At 38.5% G+C, this 17,139-nt stretch overlaps 1 protein-coding gene across 1 annotated transcript in view; it reads left to right on the top strand.

Moving 5' to 3' along the window:
* Positions 1-17,139, top strand: part of LOC136858065 (microtubule-associated protein futsch) — a 335,767-nt gene that overhangs the window by 257,251 nt on the left and 61,377 nt on the right. Inside the window, exon 9 of the mRNA XM_068225267.1 lies at positions 11,808-12,111. Coding sequence (XP_068081368.1) covers positions 11,808-12,111 — 304 coding nt within the window. The remainder of the gene's footprint in view (positions 1-11,807; positions 12,112-17,139) is intronic.

Here is a 17,139-nt window from a genome sequence, read left to right as displayed (position 1 = left end):
TGAGTTATAATCGGCTGATGATGACCCAGACTGGGGTCGAAACCATTACCATTTCCACTTTTAATTAAATAAGAATGTAATCTCTACATCTCTTATTTACTTGTATTGAATAGGTTGAACTACCATATTAATTATTTCAATTTAACTGTGATACTTTTCAATACGGAACAATGAAATTTTTATCTTTAAATAGTCCCCACCCGGCAATCCCAATTGGGGACTAGTTTACCTCCGGAATATTTTACCCGGGAGGAAGCCATCAGTACATCATTCATACAGAGAGAGCTGCATGTCTTCGGGAGTTTGTTACGGCTGTAGTTTGCCGTTGCTTTCAGCCGTGTAGCAGTATCAACACAGCTAAGCCATGTTGAGTATTATTACAAGGCCGTATCAGTCAATCATCAAGACTCCCGCTCTTGCAACTTCCGAAAGGCTGCTACCCCCCTTTCGATGAACCATTCCTTAGTCTGCTCTCTCAACTGATACCCATCCGATGTGGTTGCACCTGCGGCTCGGCTATCTGCTTCATTGGGACACGCAAGCCTCCCCACCGCTGCAAGGTCACATGGTTCACAGGGGAGGCAATAAGGTATAAAAGTTGAAAACTAGGATAGTACCTGGAATTGGTAAGATTTCTGGGGATATACTAAAGACGATGTGTTTGGATATAGTTCCATATCTGAACTAGTTGTTTGATTACTGTTTGCTTGACTGTGTTGTACCAAATTAAAGGAGAGTTGCTGTAGTAGACCTTGTGTATAAAGGAAAGGGTGATAAACATAAAACTGAAAATTACAAGCCAGTCACTTTGACATGCATTCCATGTAAGCTTTGGGGAAGCATTCCTTCTGATTATACAGGGTGGCGCACGAATAGTTGACATATTCGAAAAGCAAATATAAAATGCAACTTACGTATTATGTTGTTAAAATTTTGCGCTTACTTTCCCTGTTTCATGGAAATGACTATAGAGGTGACACTGCTGCCTTGTCTCCAAATGCCTGCATTCCAGTGAGCTTTCTGCCATGGCCGACCACAGCCGACTCTCCGTTCAGCAGCGGGCCATTTAGTTCAAAGAATGTTACACGGTGACCTTGAAAATTGTACCTGTAAAAAATGACTGTACTGCACTAGCTAACAGATCTTCTCAGACAGAAAAGTTTGCAGTACGCCTTATGGACTCAGAATAAAGATGAAGTACCGTTTAACACTTGATTTTATTATTTATAAGTTTCATATTCCGTATTGATTGGATTCAATGTAATAGACAAGAAAAATGTTCCACCGATCAATACATTTATTGTGAATGAATTATTGCACTAGTACCGGTTTCGACCTATCTTGGCCATCATCAGCTAACACACAAATTTACAGTCATAGGACAAAATTACAAAAATGTTACGTAAGAGCATCCGGATGTCTGATGAAAAATGGAAGTAAAATATATTGCAGTATGTTGCGTTAAAATATCTCTGATTAAAAGTGGTGATGGTTAGAATAAACGAAAACCTATTGATTGAGCATGGACATGAGTACATAAACACATTAAAATATATATGCCACATCATAAGACACTAAAAAATACAGCACATTAAACACATTAAAACATGATATATTTTAAAAACGTCTATTAAAATTTGAGTTCATGTTGCGTTGCATTCATTCTTCAATCCTCTTGTAGTTCTTGTGTTGATTAAGTTGTATAGGTGAATATCGAGAATGTTCTATGGCTGATATACTTTGTATTGGTATGTTATAAGAACTCTTGTCATTAAAATTTGAAAATTGAGTACTGTGCAATTCAACTGTTGATGTAGTCAGGTAAGATTTATATATACAGCAAGATAGGGTTTAATTTTAGAGCAGTTGGTGGTGACACTTCTCTCGTCTGTGCACGTTATATGGTTGTTATCTGTAAAGAAAAGCTAATATGAGTATGGCGTATGTATGAAGGAATGCCTGGATGTATGTGTGAAATGAAAAAAGTACTTACTGTTGTTGCTGTGGAGGTTGTGTACCAATATGTTTGGAGATTTGTTGTGTTCTGCTACGAGTACGTCTGGGGCTCATGTGAGCTGTGTGGAGGGATGTTGGTGGAGGGGATGGTGGAGTGGCTATTGTGAAGGTAGGGATCAATACGCTAACCCCAATCATAACATTAACAACATTACAGAGAAAACCAGTATCATCTTTGACAAAGTCATTCCTGCAATAAAAAATGACTATCTCAAATTAGTAAACACACATCATAACAAACCGACGAATCACAAACCTAACCCCGCCCCTACCTTCACAATAGCCACTCCTCCATCCCCTCCACCAACATCCCTCCACACAGCTCACATGAGCCCCAGACGTACTCGTAGCAGAACACAACAAATCTCCAAACATATCGGTACACAACCTCCACAGCAACAACAGTAAGTACTTTTTTCATTTCACACATACATCCAGGCATTCCTTCATACATATGCCATACTCATATTAGCTTTTCTTTACAGATAACAACCATATAACGTGCATAGACGAGAGAAGTGTCACCACCAACTGCTCTAAAATTAAACCCTATCGTGCTGTATATATAAATCTTACCTGACTACATCAACAGTTGAATTGCACAGTACTCAATTTTCATATTTTAATGACAAGAGTTCTTATAACATACCAATACAAAGTATATCAGCCATAGAACATTCTCGATATTCACCTATACAACTTAATCAACACAAGAACTACAAGAGGATTGAAGAATGAATGCAACGCAACATGAACTCAAATTTTAATAGACGTTTTTAAAATATATCATATTTTAATGTGTTTAATGTGCTATATTTTTTAGTGTCTTATGATGTGGCATATATATTTTAATGTGTTTATGTACTCATGTCCATGCTCAATCAATAGGTTTTCGTTTATTCTAACCATCACCACTTTTAATCAGAGATATTTTAACGCAACATACTGCAATATATTTTACTTCCATTTTTCATTAGACATCCGGATGCTCTTACGTAACATTTTTGTAATTTTGTCCTATGACTGTAAATTTGTGTGTTAGCTGATGATGGCCAAGATAGGTCGAAACCGGTACTAGTGCAATAATTCATTCACAATAAATGTATTGATCGGTGGAACATTTTTCTTATCTATTACATTAACACTTGGTTCTCTGACGAAGCCTATTTTAATCTCAACGGGGCATTTACTTAATAAACAAAATGTGCGGTTTTGGGCTACAAATAAACCGGACATTATTCACGAAAAAAACACGTATGGGGGAAAAGTGAGTCTGAGTGTAGGTCTGTCAAGACATGGGTTAAATGGACCATTTTTCTTCAGTAAGACGGTTTTTGCATGGCGATAGAAGGACATGCTGGGGAATGGATTCATGCCTCAAATTCACGCTATCCCTATTCATACACAGTAGTTGGTGCAAGATGGTGCAACACCTCACACAGCTAATGATATTCTTGAGTTTTTGAGGGGAGTATTTGGTGTACCCACAGTACAATGATAATGGCGGATTCTTCTGGCCTCTTTAAAGCCCATATGTAAATCCTTGTGATTCCTTTTAATGGGGATATTTGAAAGAAAATGGAAATGCGTGCTCGGATCGTGCAGCTCTGCAGTGAAATTCATGAAGACCTGTGCCGCAGTCATCAGAAACACGCGTACTCGTATCGAAGAGGTTGTCTGCCGCAGTGGAAGCCACATTGAACATGTGATATAGTGAAATGTATTTCCAGGCTCCAAGATGCCTGTGTCTAAAATTTAATTAGTGTTCTGTGAAAAAAAATTTGTTATTCTAAAATTAAATGTGTCAACTATTCGTGCACCACCCTCTATTAGACACGTTTGCAAAATTAATAACTGGTTCGATAAAAGGCACTTTGGGTGTAGGAAAGGTTATTTCACTGAAGCTCAACTTGTAGGGTTCTAGCAAGATGTAGCAGATATCTTGGATTGCGGTTGATCTAGATAAGGCATTTGATAGGGTAGATCATGCGAGACTACTAACAAAAAGGAATGTGATTGGACTCGACAAAAGAGTGACTGAATGGTGGCTGTATTTGTAGGGAATAAAACTCAGAGAATTAGAGTAAGTGATTTGATTGATCCTAAGTTATTAGCAGTGGAATTCCTCAAAGGCAGTATTATTAGACCTTTTTTAGTAGGTTATTATTTATCATTATCACCAAAAATACATGCCATCAAAACCATCGGCTAAATGGGGCATAAAAGTTTGATCATTGTGCATCAGCAATCTATATATATAAAATAAGAGTTTTGTCTGTACATTGCTCAGAATTTGAAAAGAGTGGTATTTCTGTATTGGTCAAGTCCACAGTAACAAGGAAATGCAATTTTTACTTTTCCGTAATTTCTGTATGTATGTAATGTAATGTAATGTATGTATGTATGTATGTATGTATGTATGTATGTATACGCATCACTAGAAAACGGCTGAAGAGAATTTAATAAAAATCGGTATGCAAAGTCGGGGAATAAGTCGCTACAATCTAGGCTATAAATAATTTGATTCACGCAGATTTAAATGGTAGTTTAGGGGAGGGCCTAAAATTTAATTCTCAAATATTTATGTTATTAGTGGTGATATCTTAATGAAAATTGGTATGCAAAGTCGAGGAAATAGGTCGCTACAATCTAGGCTATAAATAATTTTATTCACGCTGAGTGAAATGGTAGCTTAGGGGAAGGCCAAAAATGTTATTCTTAAATATTCACGTTATTAGTAGTCCTATCTAATTGAAAATTTGTATGCAAAGTCACCGAGTGAAATGGTACTTTGGGGGAAAGCCAAAAATTTAATTCTCAAATATTTATATTATTAGTGGTCGTATCGATAAATACTACGTAACGAAAGTCATATAGAATTAAATTTCCGACCATTTATGTCTTATACATTTTTTTTTTTTTTTTTTGCTAGGGGCTTTACTTCGCGCCAACACAGATAGGTCTTATGGCGACGATGGGATAGGAAAGGCCTAGGAGTTGGAACGAAGCAGCCGTGGCCTTAATTAAGGTACAGCCCCAGCATTTGCCTGGTGTGAATATGGGAAACCACGGAAAACCATTTTCAGGGCTGCCGATAGTTGGATTCGAACCTACTATCTCCCGGATGCAAAATTATACATTTTTACCATACCGGCTATGATAACAGATATTCATGAATTTGTATTTTTGTTTCTAAGTCCATATCAACGCCGAGCCACGAGAAAATGGGTTAACAGAATTTAATGAAAATCGGTATATAAAGACGGCGAATAGGTAACTACAGTCTAAACTATAAAAAACAGGATTAAATTGTAGTTTAGGCGAAGGCGCCAAACATTTAATTTTTAAATACCTATGTTATTGGTTCTATCGAAAAGTACTACATAACAAATGTTACAGATAATACAATTTCCGATCATTTATGTTTTATTCACTTTTACCGTACTGACTATGATAAGGGTGGTATTTCAGAGTCAGAAGAAAACTAAATGTGAAGGCTTACAATATCGAAAGCGCATAACATTAATGAACAATAACATTACATTGACCATTTTTAGTGACGGTGTTCTTTATCTCTTATGCTGCCTCTCAACTCCGATAGATGGGATTACTGCTGCGTACCGAGTATAATAGCCTGACTGATTACTGGCGGAAAATAGCCGGGGAGTTAGAAAACTTTCTTCTTTAGCATGGCATTCCTCTGGTTCACACATTTTCTGATACAGCTGATAAGTAACTAACCGGTTCATCATAATATTCCAGCTGTTCGATCCCTACTCTGATGCGCTGTTTTGAATGAACAGTGTGCATACTTAAGGCAGAGGCTCACTTAGTAGTAGTAGTAGTAGTAGGCCTATGGCCTGGTCTAGAATAACAATTTAGGCCTATTCCAAATTATAGCACCACAATTCACAAAATGACTCAAAATTCAACCCTGAAAAGAGCCATTTCTTAAGCTTCTTCCTCCTCACTTTTATTAAATTCTACATTTATTTTATCCCAAATTAGCAGTGAAGAGGGGGTTTCTCCTCTGGCTTGGAGGAGAAATTTGCCTCCAAGTCAGATAGATTTTTCCGTCGCCAGTGTAGTGAATTGATATTTACCGACTCATCGTGTACTCCTAGGAAATAGGTTAATAAAAGGGCATGGTTTTCGCCCTAGGAGTCTCTACTATTCGACCCCGTCCTCGCTGAAGAAAAGACGAAGAGTGTTCACGGATGACGGCTGTCTGCGGCTTGGTCATCCCAGCTCTGAAACTTTGGACTGTAATATTGGGAGCTTAGACCTGTTCGTTAAAAGTGAGAAAATGTGTGGTTTGTGATTTGATCGAGTATTTCATATGAAAACATTGCTTTTAATTGCGCTATTCCTACTGATGTCACTGTAATGTTTGTTCATTTGTTTGGAAAACCAGTACGACAGTCTTTCTGAGGATGTAAAAAGGCAGGTGGAGAGTGAGTGTCTACCATTAAAATGAGCTTTGTAATTTAATACAATCTTGTTCACAACGTGTACACTACCTAACCTTGAATTCTGTATACAATGTAGAATTCCGTAGCGAAGCACGGTACATCAGCTAGTATGGTATATATGCTACAGTTCAATGTCTACATGGTAAAGATACAAAAGTAGATGCAGTGTTGAAGGTGGAGTTGTGCAGAAATCGTAAATGCCTTGTTGATGGGCTTTGAAAATAAAACACGTGGTATATACGGGGTGTACGGAACCAAAGATGAAATATATCTAATATAATATACAGTGTGTATCAAAATTTTGTACTCTTATTTTATGGATGATACAAGAGACAAAAACTGATTTTTTTATTTATTAAATGACCATATGTCGGGTATCAATATTTGAAATTAATTTTGAAGTGGTTGATAAAACTATTACTTATCAGTCTTCTGTATATATAATTTGAATATGTAACACAATATTGTGAGAAAACTGCACTACTAACATCTATGTGTTATACATCAAAAGAAAAGTCTTCATCTCACGATTACTAGAAAAATATTAATTTCATTAAGTCCTTTATTTGTGTAAAATAGTCATTTATTCGAATAGTATAATGCTTAGGTCATTGCAGTTAACTGTTTTCTCCAGTAGATGGCTCTATGAAAGTTGTATCTGCTGATATTTCTATACCAGCCTGATAGAGGGATCTGTGAAAGTTGTCTGTGCAGATCTTTCTATGTTAGTCCAACAGATGGCTCTGAGAATTTTTTTAAAAAATTTATAAGCTCCAGGAGGCTGCGGGAAAACATTTTGTTTATTCAAGATTAGTATACATGTTTAGAAGCAGAGGTGAGATTGCAATCACCGTTGCATGGACAGGAATTGCAGCTTTGTTATTTCCAGGTGGTAAGACAATTCACAAAACTTTTGGTTTGCCTGTTCCAGTAACAGAAAGTTCAGTTTCATGTATTAAATAGAACAACTCAGAAGCAGACTTTTTGCAAAAATCGGCCATTATTATTAATTCTTTGTATTATTATTATTATTATTATTATTATTATTATTATTATTATTATTATTCATGAAGCATTAATGGTCCCTGCATTAGCAGTAAATTGCATTGATCGCTTACTAAAGGACATCATCATCATCATCATCATAATAATAATATTCTAAAGGCTAAGCCTTGTCGCCACAGCCATAGATGTCTATATTGAGCCAATCTTTTCAACTCAACGTAGGTTTTGCACATTATGAGGTGTGAAAAAGCAGGAAGGGTGGTAAGATTGTCATATTTGGGAAAGATTTTTGCCAAGTTCTTCCTGTGGTACCCAAAAGTGGGAGAGCTCAAGTAATTGAGGCATGTAACCAGAATGCTCAAATATGGCCAAAAATTAAGTTATTGCACTTGAAAACAAATGAGGTGCCTAATATCAAACATGGACATGTGCCACCTACATCAAGATTGAGTTAAGGATTGATCCTTATAGTATTTTTAATGCTCTCTCTGAATTAATGGTCCATGTCTTTTATAAACGAACATTTGTACTTAATTTTTAACATAGAAATATGCAGTTTCTTTCATAATCGGATACCTCCAAGCGTAGTTTATATCAAACACGGACATGACCATTTCAGCCAATCAGATTGCTACAAGTGACATCAAATTGTCATGGCGACCGGAGAATTTTCATCGACACATGAAGAAAAAAAAGAGGAGGACTGTTTTTAATGTCCTATCATTGCCAAAAGAACCTTATTTTGCCAATATTAAGTGATCAGTTGGCTTATTATTCCAAAACAACTCTACTGTTACAATCTGTCTGTTGTAACAGGCACATCCCAAAGCAAACTTCGCCCTTACAATGTGTCAGTTTATACGTGGCTGGAGAATGAGGCAAAAAAAAATCATCAAACGAAATAGCATCAGCGCTTTTCAATGAGTTACGATCCAAAGATTTACAAGGATTCACTTCAGTTAAGTTGATTCCTGATGGCTGCGCCGGCCAAAATAAAAACGTTAATATGTTGGTGATGTGTGGAAAGTGGCTTACAACGAATGACTATCCTCTGTTGACAAATTAGAACTGGTATTTCCAGTTACTGGACACTCATATTTGCCCCCTGATAGGATTTTTGGACTCATTGAGAAAGACCTCAAGAAGATGACGACCATAATAAATCCTGATGAACATCATGAGGTGTTCAAAATGTACAGCACAGTGAAGTGATTAGACAAACCTTGGAACCACTGAATTGGAAAGAAAAGGCACAGATTTATCTGAAATCTGTTAGTCAACTTCATTTCAAGGTTTCACAGTGTAAAAGAATTGTACTCAGGAGCACGAAAAGAGGTAATGTTGTAGTTAAAGCTGAGGTAGGCTACTATCTGGACACAGGTATTGAGCCCAAGGTCACAAAGGTAGGACAGGTAAGTCTAATGTTAATGAATCCTCTACCTACTGATATTGGCGTGAACGTAAACTGTCTGAAACTTAAAAATGTTGAAAAATTACTAGGAAAGCACTTCGGAAAAATTGGGAATTAAATGCCTCTCTTAAGTGGTATGTCGAAGTCATCAATAAGTACATTTTAGTGAAAATGAACAAGCTGTTAATGATTATGAATGTGATTGTTTTAAAGACCCGTGTGATGAACCAGAGGTTATTTGCCCAGAAATTCAGTGAAGCAAGAACTGAAATGAATGTTAAAAATGTTAAGAAAGTGTAAGAATAACCTTATTTCCTTCATCTTTTAATTATATTTCTTTTAAAACGGAAGTTTACTTTTGTGTCATCCTGCAACTTATTTTCCAAATATTGGGATAGTTTGTTTCAAAAGAGGACAACTACGTGGATGTTTGTGTCAAAAATGGACAACAGCCAATCTTAGTTTCAGAAATGGACATTGTCATATTTGAACGTGTTTTACATTGACTTAGAATGAAATTCTTAAGTGTCGACCATGATTTTCTTATTCATAGGGTTGTCGATATGGCCCACAAAAATTTTCTCACTCGTAACGGTTGGTTAACATAGAGAAACAAAAATGTGGTTCTACAGAAAAATTAACAAAATGGCTTTTGTCCATGTTTGATACTAGGCACCTCAAATATGCATGCAAAGCCTTCCGAAAAGGAATTCACAGCATGGCTACTATAATTAGGAAATAATGAAATTAAACATGAAGTAGAAAATTATATAATAGAGGTTCCCAATGACTTCATAAGTAACAATTCATTGGTAAGTCATACTTTGGGCAATTCTTCAGCTAATTCTTCAGCTTACTATAACAGATCAATTGCAAGTCCCTTCAGTGATGACTGTAACAGCATAAATGAAGACGTTCTTCACGTAATCCCAGGAAGTTTTATGGAATACAACAGTGTCGATAATCTGTTGTCAGATGATGACGCTGACATACATTCCATAAGCAGCATCCAATGGAATACCTACACTCCAGTATGCCCTCTGGAATGCCACCACGTGTATTAATATTGAAAAATGGGGCAATTGTAATGCTTATAAGAAATATGCAAGTGGCCTTTGGTTTAGTAAATGGAGTGTGTATGATGGAGAAATATATGACAAAATTGTAAAATTAGAAGTCACTACAGATGCTTCCAAAAATCAGGTAATTTATCTACCTAGGATTGATTTGGTGTCTACTAACAGTAACCTGCCTTTCAAATTTAAAAGGAGGCAGTTCCCATTACGTCTTGCTTTTACAATAACCATTGACAAAGCATGGAGTCAAAGTTTTGACAGAATAGGTATTTGCTTATCTCGGTGCATTTTGTTTGTTTTTTTTCTTTACGTCACACCGACACAGATGGGTCTTATGGCGACGATGGGAGAGGAAAGGGCTGGGAGTGGGAAGGAAGTGGCCAACCTTAATTAAGGTACAGCCCCAGCATTTGCCTGGTGTGAAAATGGGAAACCACGGAAAACCATCTTCAGGGCTGCCGACAGTGGGGTTCGAACCCACTATCTCCCAGACGCAGCCTCACAGCTGCGCGCCCCTAACCGCATGGCCAACTCGCCCGGTAATTGCCAAAGTTCAAAAATTCCATATGTATAGTCCTAACGGAAATGTAAGTCTTCTGGAGTTCAGTACATTTTCTGTTTATTTTCTCACGCTTCCTTTATCATCAGTTTCATTTTTAATATATGTTTGCAGCTATTGCTGCTACAGGCCACCAGTAACATGTAATTCACAATTTTTATTATAGTCAATAATAATCCATTCTTAAAGTGCATCAATTATCAGAATCTGCTCTGGTAAGTTCGATTACCTGATTGAACAAATATAGTGCATAAAATACAGGATTTCATAACATTGCTTTTTTGCCATTATAATTGCATTATTTTGTGAACAAGTCCAAAAGAATATTTGTCCAGCAAAAAGTTTTAAATACTGACCCATGCCATTCAGTGTTATCTGCATATTCAGGTATTTAGCCTTTCATTCAAAATGTTCTGAAAGTTTAATAGTTTCCTCATGTTTCAGACATTCGGTATTGAATTTGCATCATATCCGTTTCTTTAGCTCCCAACAGAAACATGTGGCGCCATTACATATCGCATCAATCGGTGGCCAGTTAAGCTATCATCAGCATTTGTCACGGTTCTTGTAATTAGTACATCACTCTGATCTGTGGGCTGCACTGTTCCATGATCAGTTAGATGTCAATTATTTGACCTAGAATATTGCAGAGTGTTTTGAACTTGTTCGTTTGTCAAAAGAGAGCATTTATAAAGATGAAATTTTGCTCTGAACTTTTAATAAACAAGAGGACACCCATGATCTCTTTGTCAATGATTCTTGCCAAGGGTGTAGAGTCGCCACCAATACGGACGGAAATCTCCTGAAAGTATATTGTCAGAGGGATGTCTATTTCTGGACAATTTGTCAGGTTGGTGATAGAGTTCTTCCTTGTGGTCATCATCCAATGTTAAAATGGGAACATATGCGCTAAATACAGCAGCTTGCTAATTGTTAGTGAGAAAATTAGGAATCTCTAGTTATCCTGAAAGGAAGTTAATTAACTTCTCTTTATTGTAAAAAATTGGACTCTTTGAATTCAGTATTAATCTTTCTCTTTTGTAGAATTTTCTGTGAGTGTTGGTGAAAGTAGAGGGAATTGGTCAAAGAGTGCAGGGTGAGATTCTTTTCAGCATGCATACTGCTGAAGTTTATCCCTTCTGACTGTACAGGAATTATCCTCTGTATCATGAGTATGTCAGATGCCAATGTGATTAAAGTGAAATAATTTAATGAGGGAGTACATTACATTAAGTTTCTAAGAACAGAATTTTGTGTGTTTGTTGAAGGTTATCCCTAATGAGAACCTATTGTGTGGTGCACGACCAACATCACCTACTAACAAGAGTGGGAACAGTCAAGTGGTCCAGGTGGGCAATGTACTGCAGGTGATCCCTGGTGCTGGACACCCTCCTCCTGTGGCTGCTGTACAGATGATACCTCCTCCTTCTGCTCAGGGTTCACCAAGCCCAGCTTCCATCCCCACCATGGGTAAGTCCTCTCCTGTCATCACCCATGTGCCTGTGTACTCTCCTTCAGCCTCTCCCTTCTTGACTGCGCCAGTGGTACAGGAGGCTGCACTGTCAGTTCTAGGTGAGTGACTATTCATATCTTGATGTGCTGAGGTAGTTGCATGTTGCCTTTTTTTTAAAAAGCTATTATTAAGGACTTTTTGTTTTTGAACCTTCTATTTTGCAAAGTGAAATAAAGAATGCCATAAACCATTTGAAAAATCCCATGGACTGGATGGTATTTCTGGAGAGATGCTTAAAGAGACGGATGAAGAAGTCATGAATGTGTTGCACTCAGTGTGTAACAGAATATGGATGATGGGAGAATAGCCAAAAGATTGGATGGCCTCTATTTTAATCCCCTTGCATGAGAAAGGGTCAGTTAGGAAGTGCTCTGTTGTATAATTGTTCTGATATCTCATGTACTGTAAGTAAGATTTTATTATATACTAATATGTAAGCCTGTCTTAGACACGAGGCAAATGTTGGGGCTGTACTTTAATTAAGGCCGCAGTCGCTCCCTTCCCACTCATAGCCCTTTCCCATCCCATCGTCACCAAAAGACCTATCTGTGTCGGTGCGATGTGAAGCAAATTGTAAAAAACTAAAAAAAATAAAAATAAAAAAATAAAGTGTTTTTAAACTTAAATGATGTAACTTGATCAATAATAAACTGCAAAGAACTTAGAATACTCAATAGCTAAGCCATTCTGGGCATGTTTACTGCCATTGGTCAGTGGATTGTAACATCATCGGAAAGAATCGGTCTGTTATCGGTATCTAATAATGTTCTAACGTTCCATGCACCAATAGTGATGAATGTAGTCCATTGGAGTTCTGGTGCTGTAAACTGTCTCATGCTATATGTGCCCAAATTGGGATAAGGATGACGGAAGCAGGTTTGGATAAACTGGAAGCTTCTAGTCTGGACCTGCATGTTGGCAGCAGATGTGTGATGGTCGCCTTCCTGAGACCCTGTGACTACTCAGGAATCCGGTCCTGCATCTGTGACTGGGCAGGCCTATTTAGGACCACCACTACCCACCCTGAATGGGGAAGGCCTTAGAAAATGATGGCTAACAATGCTAGTCACTTTCAAAACATGTCTGGAAAACCACAGATGCAGGACCCTAACTTGCAATCGAAATCATGAAAGAGAGAGATCTACGTTCATCACTATTGGTGCATGGAACGTCAGAACATTATTAGACAACGATAACAGACCATAAAGAAGAACAGCTCTCATCACCCATGAGCTAAAGTGACTCAACATTGATGTTATCTCCCTGAGTTAAACCATATTCACGGGAGAAGGAAAAATCATCAAGGATATATCAGGCTACACCATCTTCTGGGAAAGGATAGGAGGAAAATGAATGTTGCATCCATGGTGTGGGTTTTGCAGTAAAGACCAAATTGGTGAATGATCATCGACTTGCTCCTATCACAGTAAATGAAAGACTTATAACTCTCCGCATACCTCTTGCAGGAGGCAGATTCATTACTCCCATCTCCTCATATGCTCCCACTCTTAAGGATGACGAGGATTCTAAGAACCGCTTCCACCACCAACTGAACACAGTCCTCACCAAGGTGCCTGCTACAGACAAGCTTGCACTACTAGGAGATTTCAACACCAGAGTGGGAAGGGACAACCTCTTATGAGGGAAAGTCATGGGAAAACATGGAATTGGGAACTGCAATGCTAATGGTCTGTTACTTCTTGCCTGTGTGCTGAGCATGAGCTCTTTATCACCAATACCCAATTCCAACTGCCAAATCGCTTCAAGACCACATGGATGTATCCACGCTCTAAATATTGGCATATGATAGATTATGTCATCACCCGACAGTGCGACAAGAATGGCATCCTAATCACGAAAACAGCCCGGAATATTGATGACTGCTGGACTGATCATAAACTTCTTATTAGTCGATTCAGGATTACCGTCCATGAAAAGCCACAAACCCACTTCACGAATCCAACAAAGAAAAAGTTCAACCCCTTTAAGCTTCAGCTTGATAGTATTGCCACAGAATATCAAAATTCTGTTCTAGAATAACTAATTCACAATCCAGTCAACACAGAAGATGTAGAATGTGAATTGACCACACTTCAAAATATCATTACAGAGTCTGTACAGAAAGTCATTGGCTATGAGGAAAGGAAGAGACAAGACTGGTTTGGACAATGAAGAAATCTTGAACCTCATCAAGGCTAAACAGGATGCCTATCCATTTCTCAAGATCCATCCTCCAGAGAGGAGAAAATGTGTTTTTGAGAACTAAAACAGAAGTGTCAGTCTGAAATCACAGAAATAAAGAACAACTAGTGGCAGCAAAAAGCCAAGGAACTTCAGAAATTCTCAGATATCAGGGGAACTTTGGAAGCTGTTGATAATACCACCATTCTTACAGACAGCCAGGACATCTTGAAACGATGGAAAGAGCACTTCAGCTGACTCTTGAACTGTAGTTCTGCTGCTGCTGAAGATTTTCTTCAACATGTTCCTCAACATACTCCCCAACCATGAATGGACACTCCTCCAAGCTTCCAAGAGTTTATCAAAGCTCTCAGCAGAATTAAAACAGGGAAGGCTCCGGGATCAGACAACATTCCTCTTGAACTCATTCAAAGTGGAGGCTCACCTCTAAAAACCAGGTTTTTTTTTTTTTATCATATTCTTCTGCTGCCATGAAAAACTCCAGAATATTTACAATCTTCAAGAACGGTGATTGCAGTATCTGTAGAAACTACCGTGGTATATCCCTGCTCTCCATAGGTGGAAAAATATTTGCTAGAATCTTACTGAATCATCTTCAGGTTGTTTCTGAGAGATTACTACCTGAATCTCAGTGTGGGTTTTGTGCCTCTCGTGGTCCAGTTGACATAATCTTCTGCACAAGACAACTCCAGGAGAAATTTAAAGAACGAATGCTCTTTTCTTAGTGTTCTATGAACTTGAAAAAGCCTTTGATGCGGTTCCTCGAAACGCTACGCGGATTGTTTTGAGGCGCTTTGGATGCCCCTAGCATTTTGTTGGTCTGATCCAAGCTCTCCATGATGGTATGGTTGATCAGGTACTGTATCATAATGATATCTCAGAAGAATTTCCAATCACAAATGGACTCAAAGCAAGGATGTGTACTTGCACCTACACTTTTTGCGCTGTATATGGCAGCTGTGCTGTATGTGACAGCATCTGCAAACAACACAGGTTTGGAAATTAAATATCGGAAAATCTAATCTGGGAAACCAAATATGTTCCTGCTGCCATGAAAAACTCCAGAATAGTTAGCAATCTTCAAGAACGGTGATTGTCACTGGCTAAGAGCTTTGTTTATTATGTTAAGGCAGGTAGATTTTTCTTCATTGCTTCCCACTTGACCTTTTTATTCAAATGTCCAATGTGAATGAAAGTTCTTGTCCCAGGCCAGACTTCACTCCAAAAGATTAACCGACTCCACCCGGGTCACAGAATTGCAATATGCAAATGATGATGCTTCTCCAGCCCACACGCCAGAAGAGCTTCAACAATCTGTCATCTGCTTCAACAGAGCTTATGAACGTTTTGGTCTGACTGTCAGCATTCAGAAGACCGGCCTTCTCCTGGACATCCCCCTCAGATGTTGATATCACTATATCTGGTACAGCTCTGGAAAGGGTGGAGCACTTCTCGTACCTTGGGAGTATTCTCTCAATGCACTGTACCTCTGAGAAGGACGTGGAAAACAGAATATAGGCTGCCCATGTGGTCTTTGGACGTCTCTCACATCATGTATTCCAGAACAAAGATCTGAGTATCCGCATGAAAGTAATGGTTTACCAAGCTGTTGTTATTTCTACATTACTCTATGGGTGTGAAAACTGGACCCTATATCGCCGGGACATCAAGAAACTGGAACGCTTTCATCATTAAAAACTTAAGATCCATCATGAACATCAAATGGGATGACTATATAACTAATATAGTAGTTCTCGAAAAAGCAAAGCTAAACAGTATTGAAGCCACCATCAGTGGTCATCAGCTTAGATGGACAGGCCACATCCATCGTATGAGTGACAGTAGACTCCCTCAGCAAATCCTGTATGGTGAACTCAGCACTGGCAAGAGGACTTGTGATGCTCCTCTGAAGCAATATAAAGACAACTTAAGCAGACCATGAGGAGAGTAGATATCAACCCAAATACTTGGCATACTCTCGCATTGGTTCGTCCTCGCTAGCATGCTACCATCTCAGCCATAGTTGCACAGTTTGAGCAGGAACATCAAAGGCAGGAAGAGGAAACTCGCCAGAGAAAGAAGCTACGTCAAACGCTGCCATGTCCCCCACCTTCTGTCGGATGCAACATGTGTGGCTGCATGTTTTATGCAAGAATTGGTCTGATAAACCATCAGCACCACCTTTATTGTGTGGACTAAGGATTGCGGAACTGCAGGCGAGAAACGAAAACTCGGATACGTGTATTGGCCGACGACGATTACTATGAATATGGCTTTTTTAATGATTTTAATGCTTTTGTTCTTCGTCATACAAGACAGACAAGATGACTGTGGATGTCACAAGGCTGTAATTCCACTATCTGCAGGCTACGGCGCTCAGTGGGCTGCATTTGTCACCGTATATTTTAAATATCCTTCAAAAGTGAAGCCATCAATGTTGTCACTGGCTAAGAGCTTTGTTTTTAATGTTAAGGGAGGAAATGTACTCCATGGCTGTTTAAGGAAATCAATCCACAGTAGATATTTCTTCATTGCTTCCCACTTGACCTTTTTGTTCAAATGTCCAATGAGAATGAAAGTTCTTGTCCTTATATATATATTTTGCTAGGTGCTTTTTTTTTTTTTTTTTTTTTTTTTTTTTGCTAGGGGCTTTACGTCGCACCGACACAGATAGGTCTTATGGCGACGATGGGAAAGGAAAGGCCTAGGAGTTGGAAGGAAGCAGCCGTGGCCTTAATTAAGGTACAGCCCCAGCATTTGCCTGGTGTGAAAATGGGAAACCACGGAAAACCATTTTCAGGGCTGCCGATAGTGGGATTCGAACCTACTATCTCCCGGATGCAAGCTCAGAGCCGCGCGCCTCTACGCGCACGGCCAACTCGCCC

Source organism: Anabrus simplex, chromosome 1 (genome assembly GCF_040414725.1).
Source record: "Anabrus simplex isolate iqAnaSimp1 chromosome 1, ASM4041472v1, whole genome shotgun sequence".
NCBI classification, from domain to species: Eukaryota; Metazoa; Arthropoda; class Insecta; order Orthoptera; family Tettigoniidae; genus Anabrus; species Anabrus simplex.
Note: the sequence above shows the minus strand (reverse complement) of the source record. Positions and strands in the feature narration are given on the sequence as shown.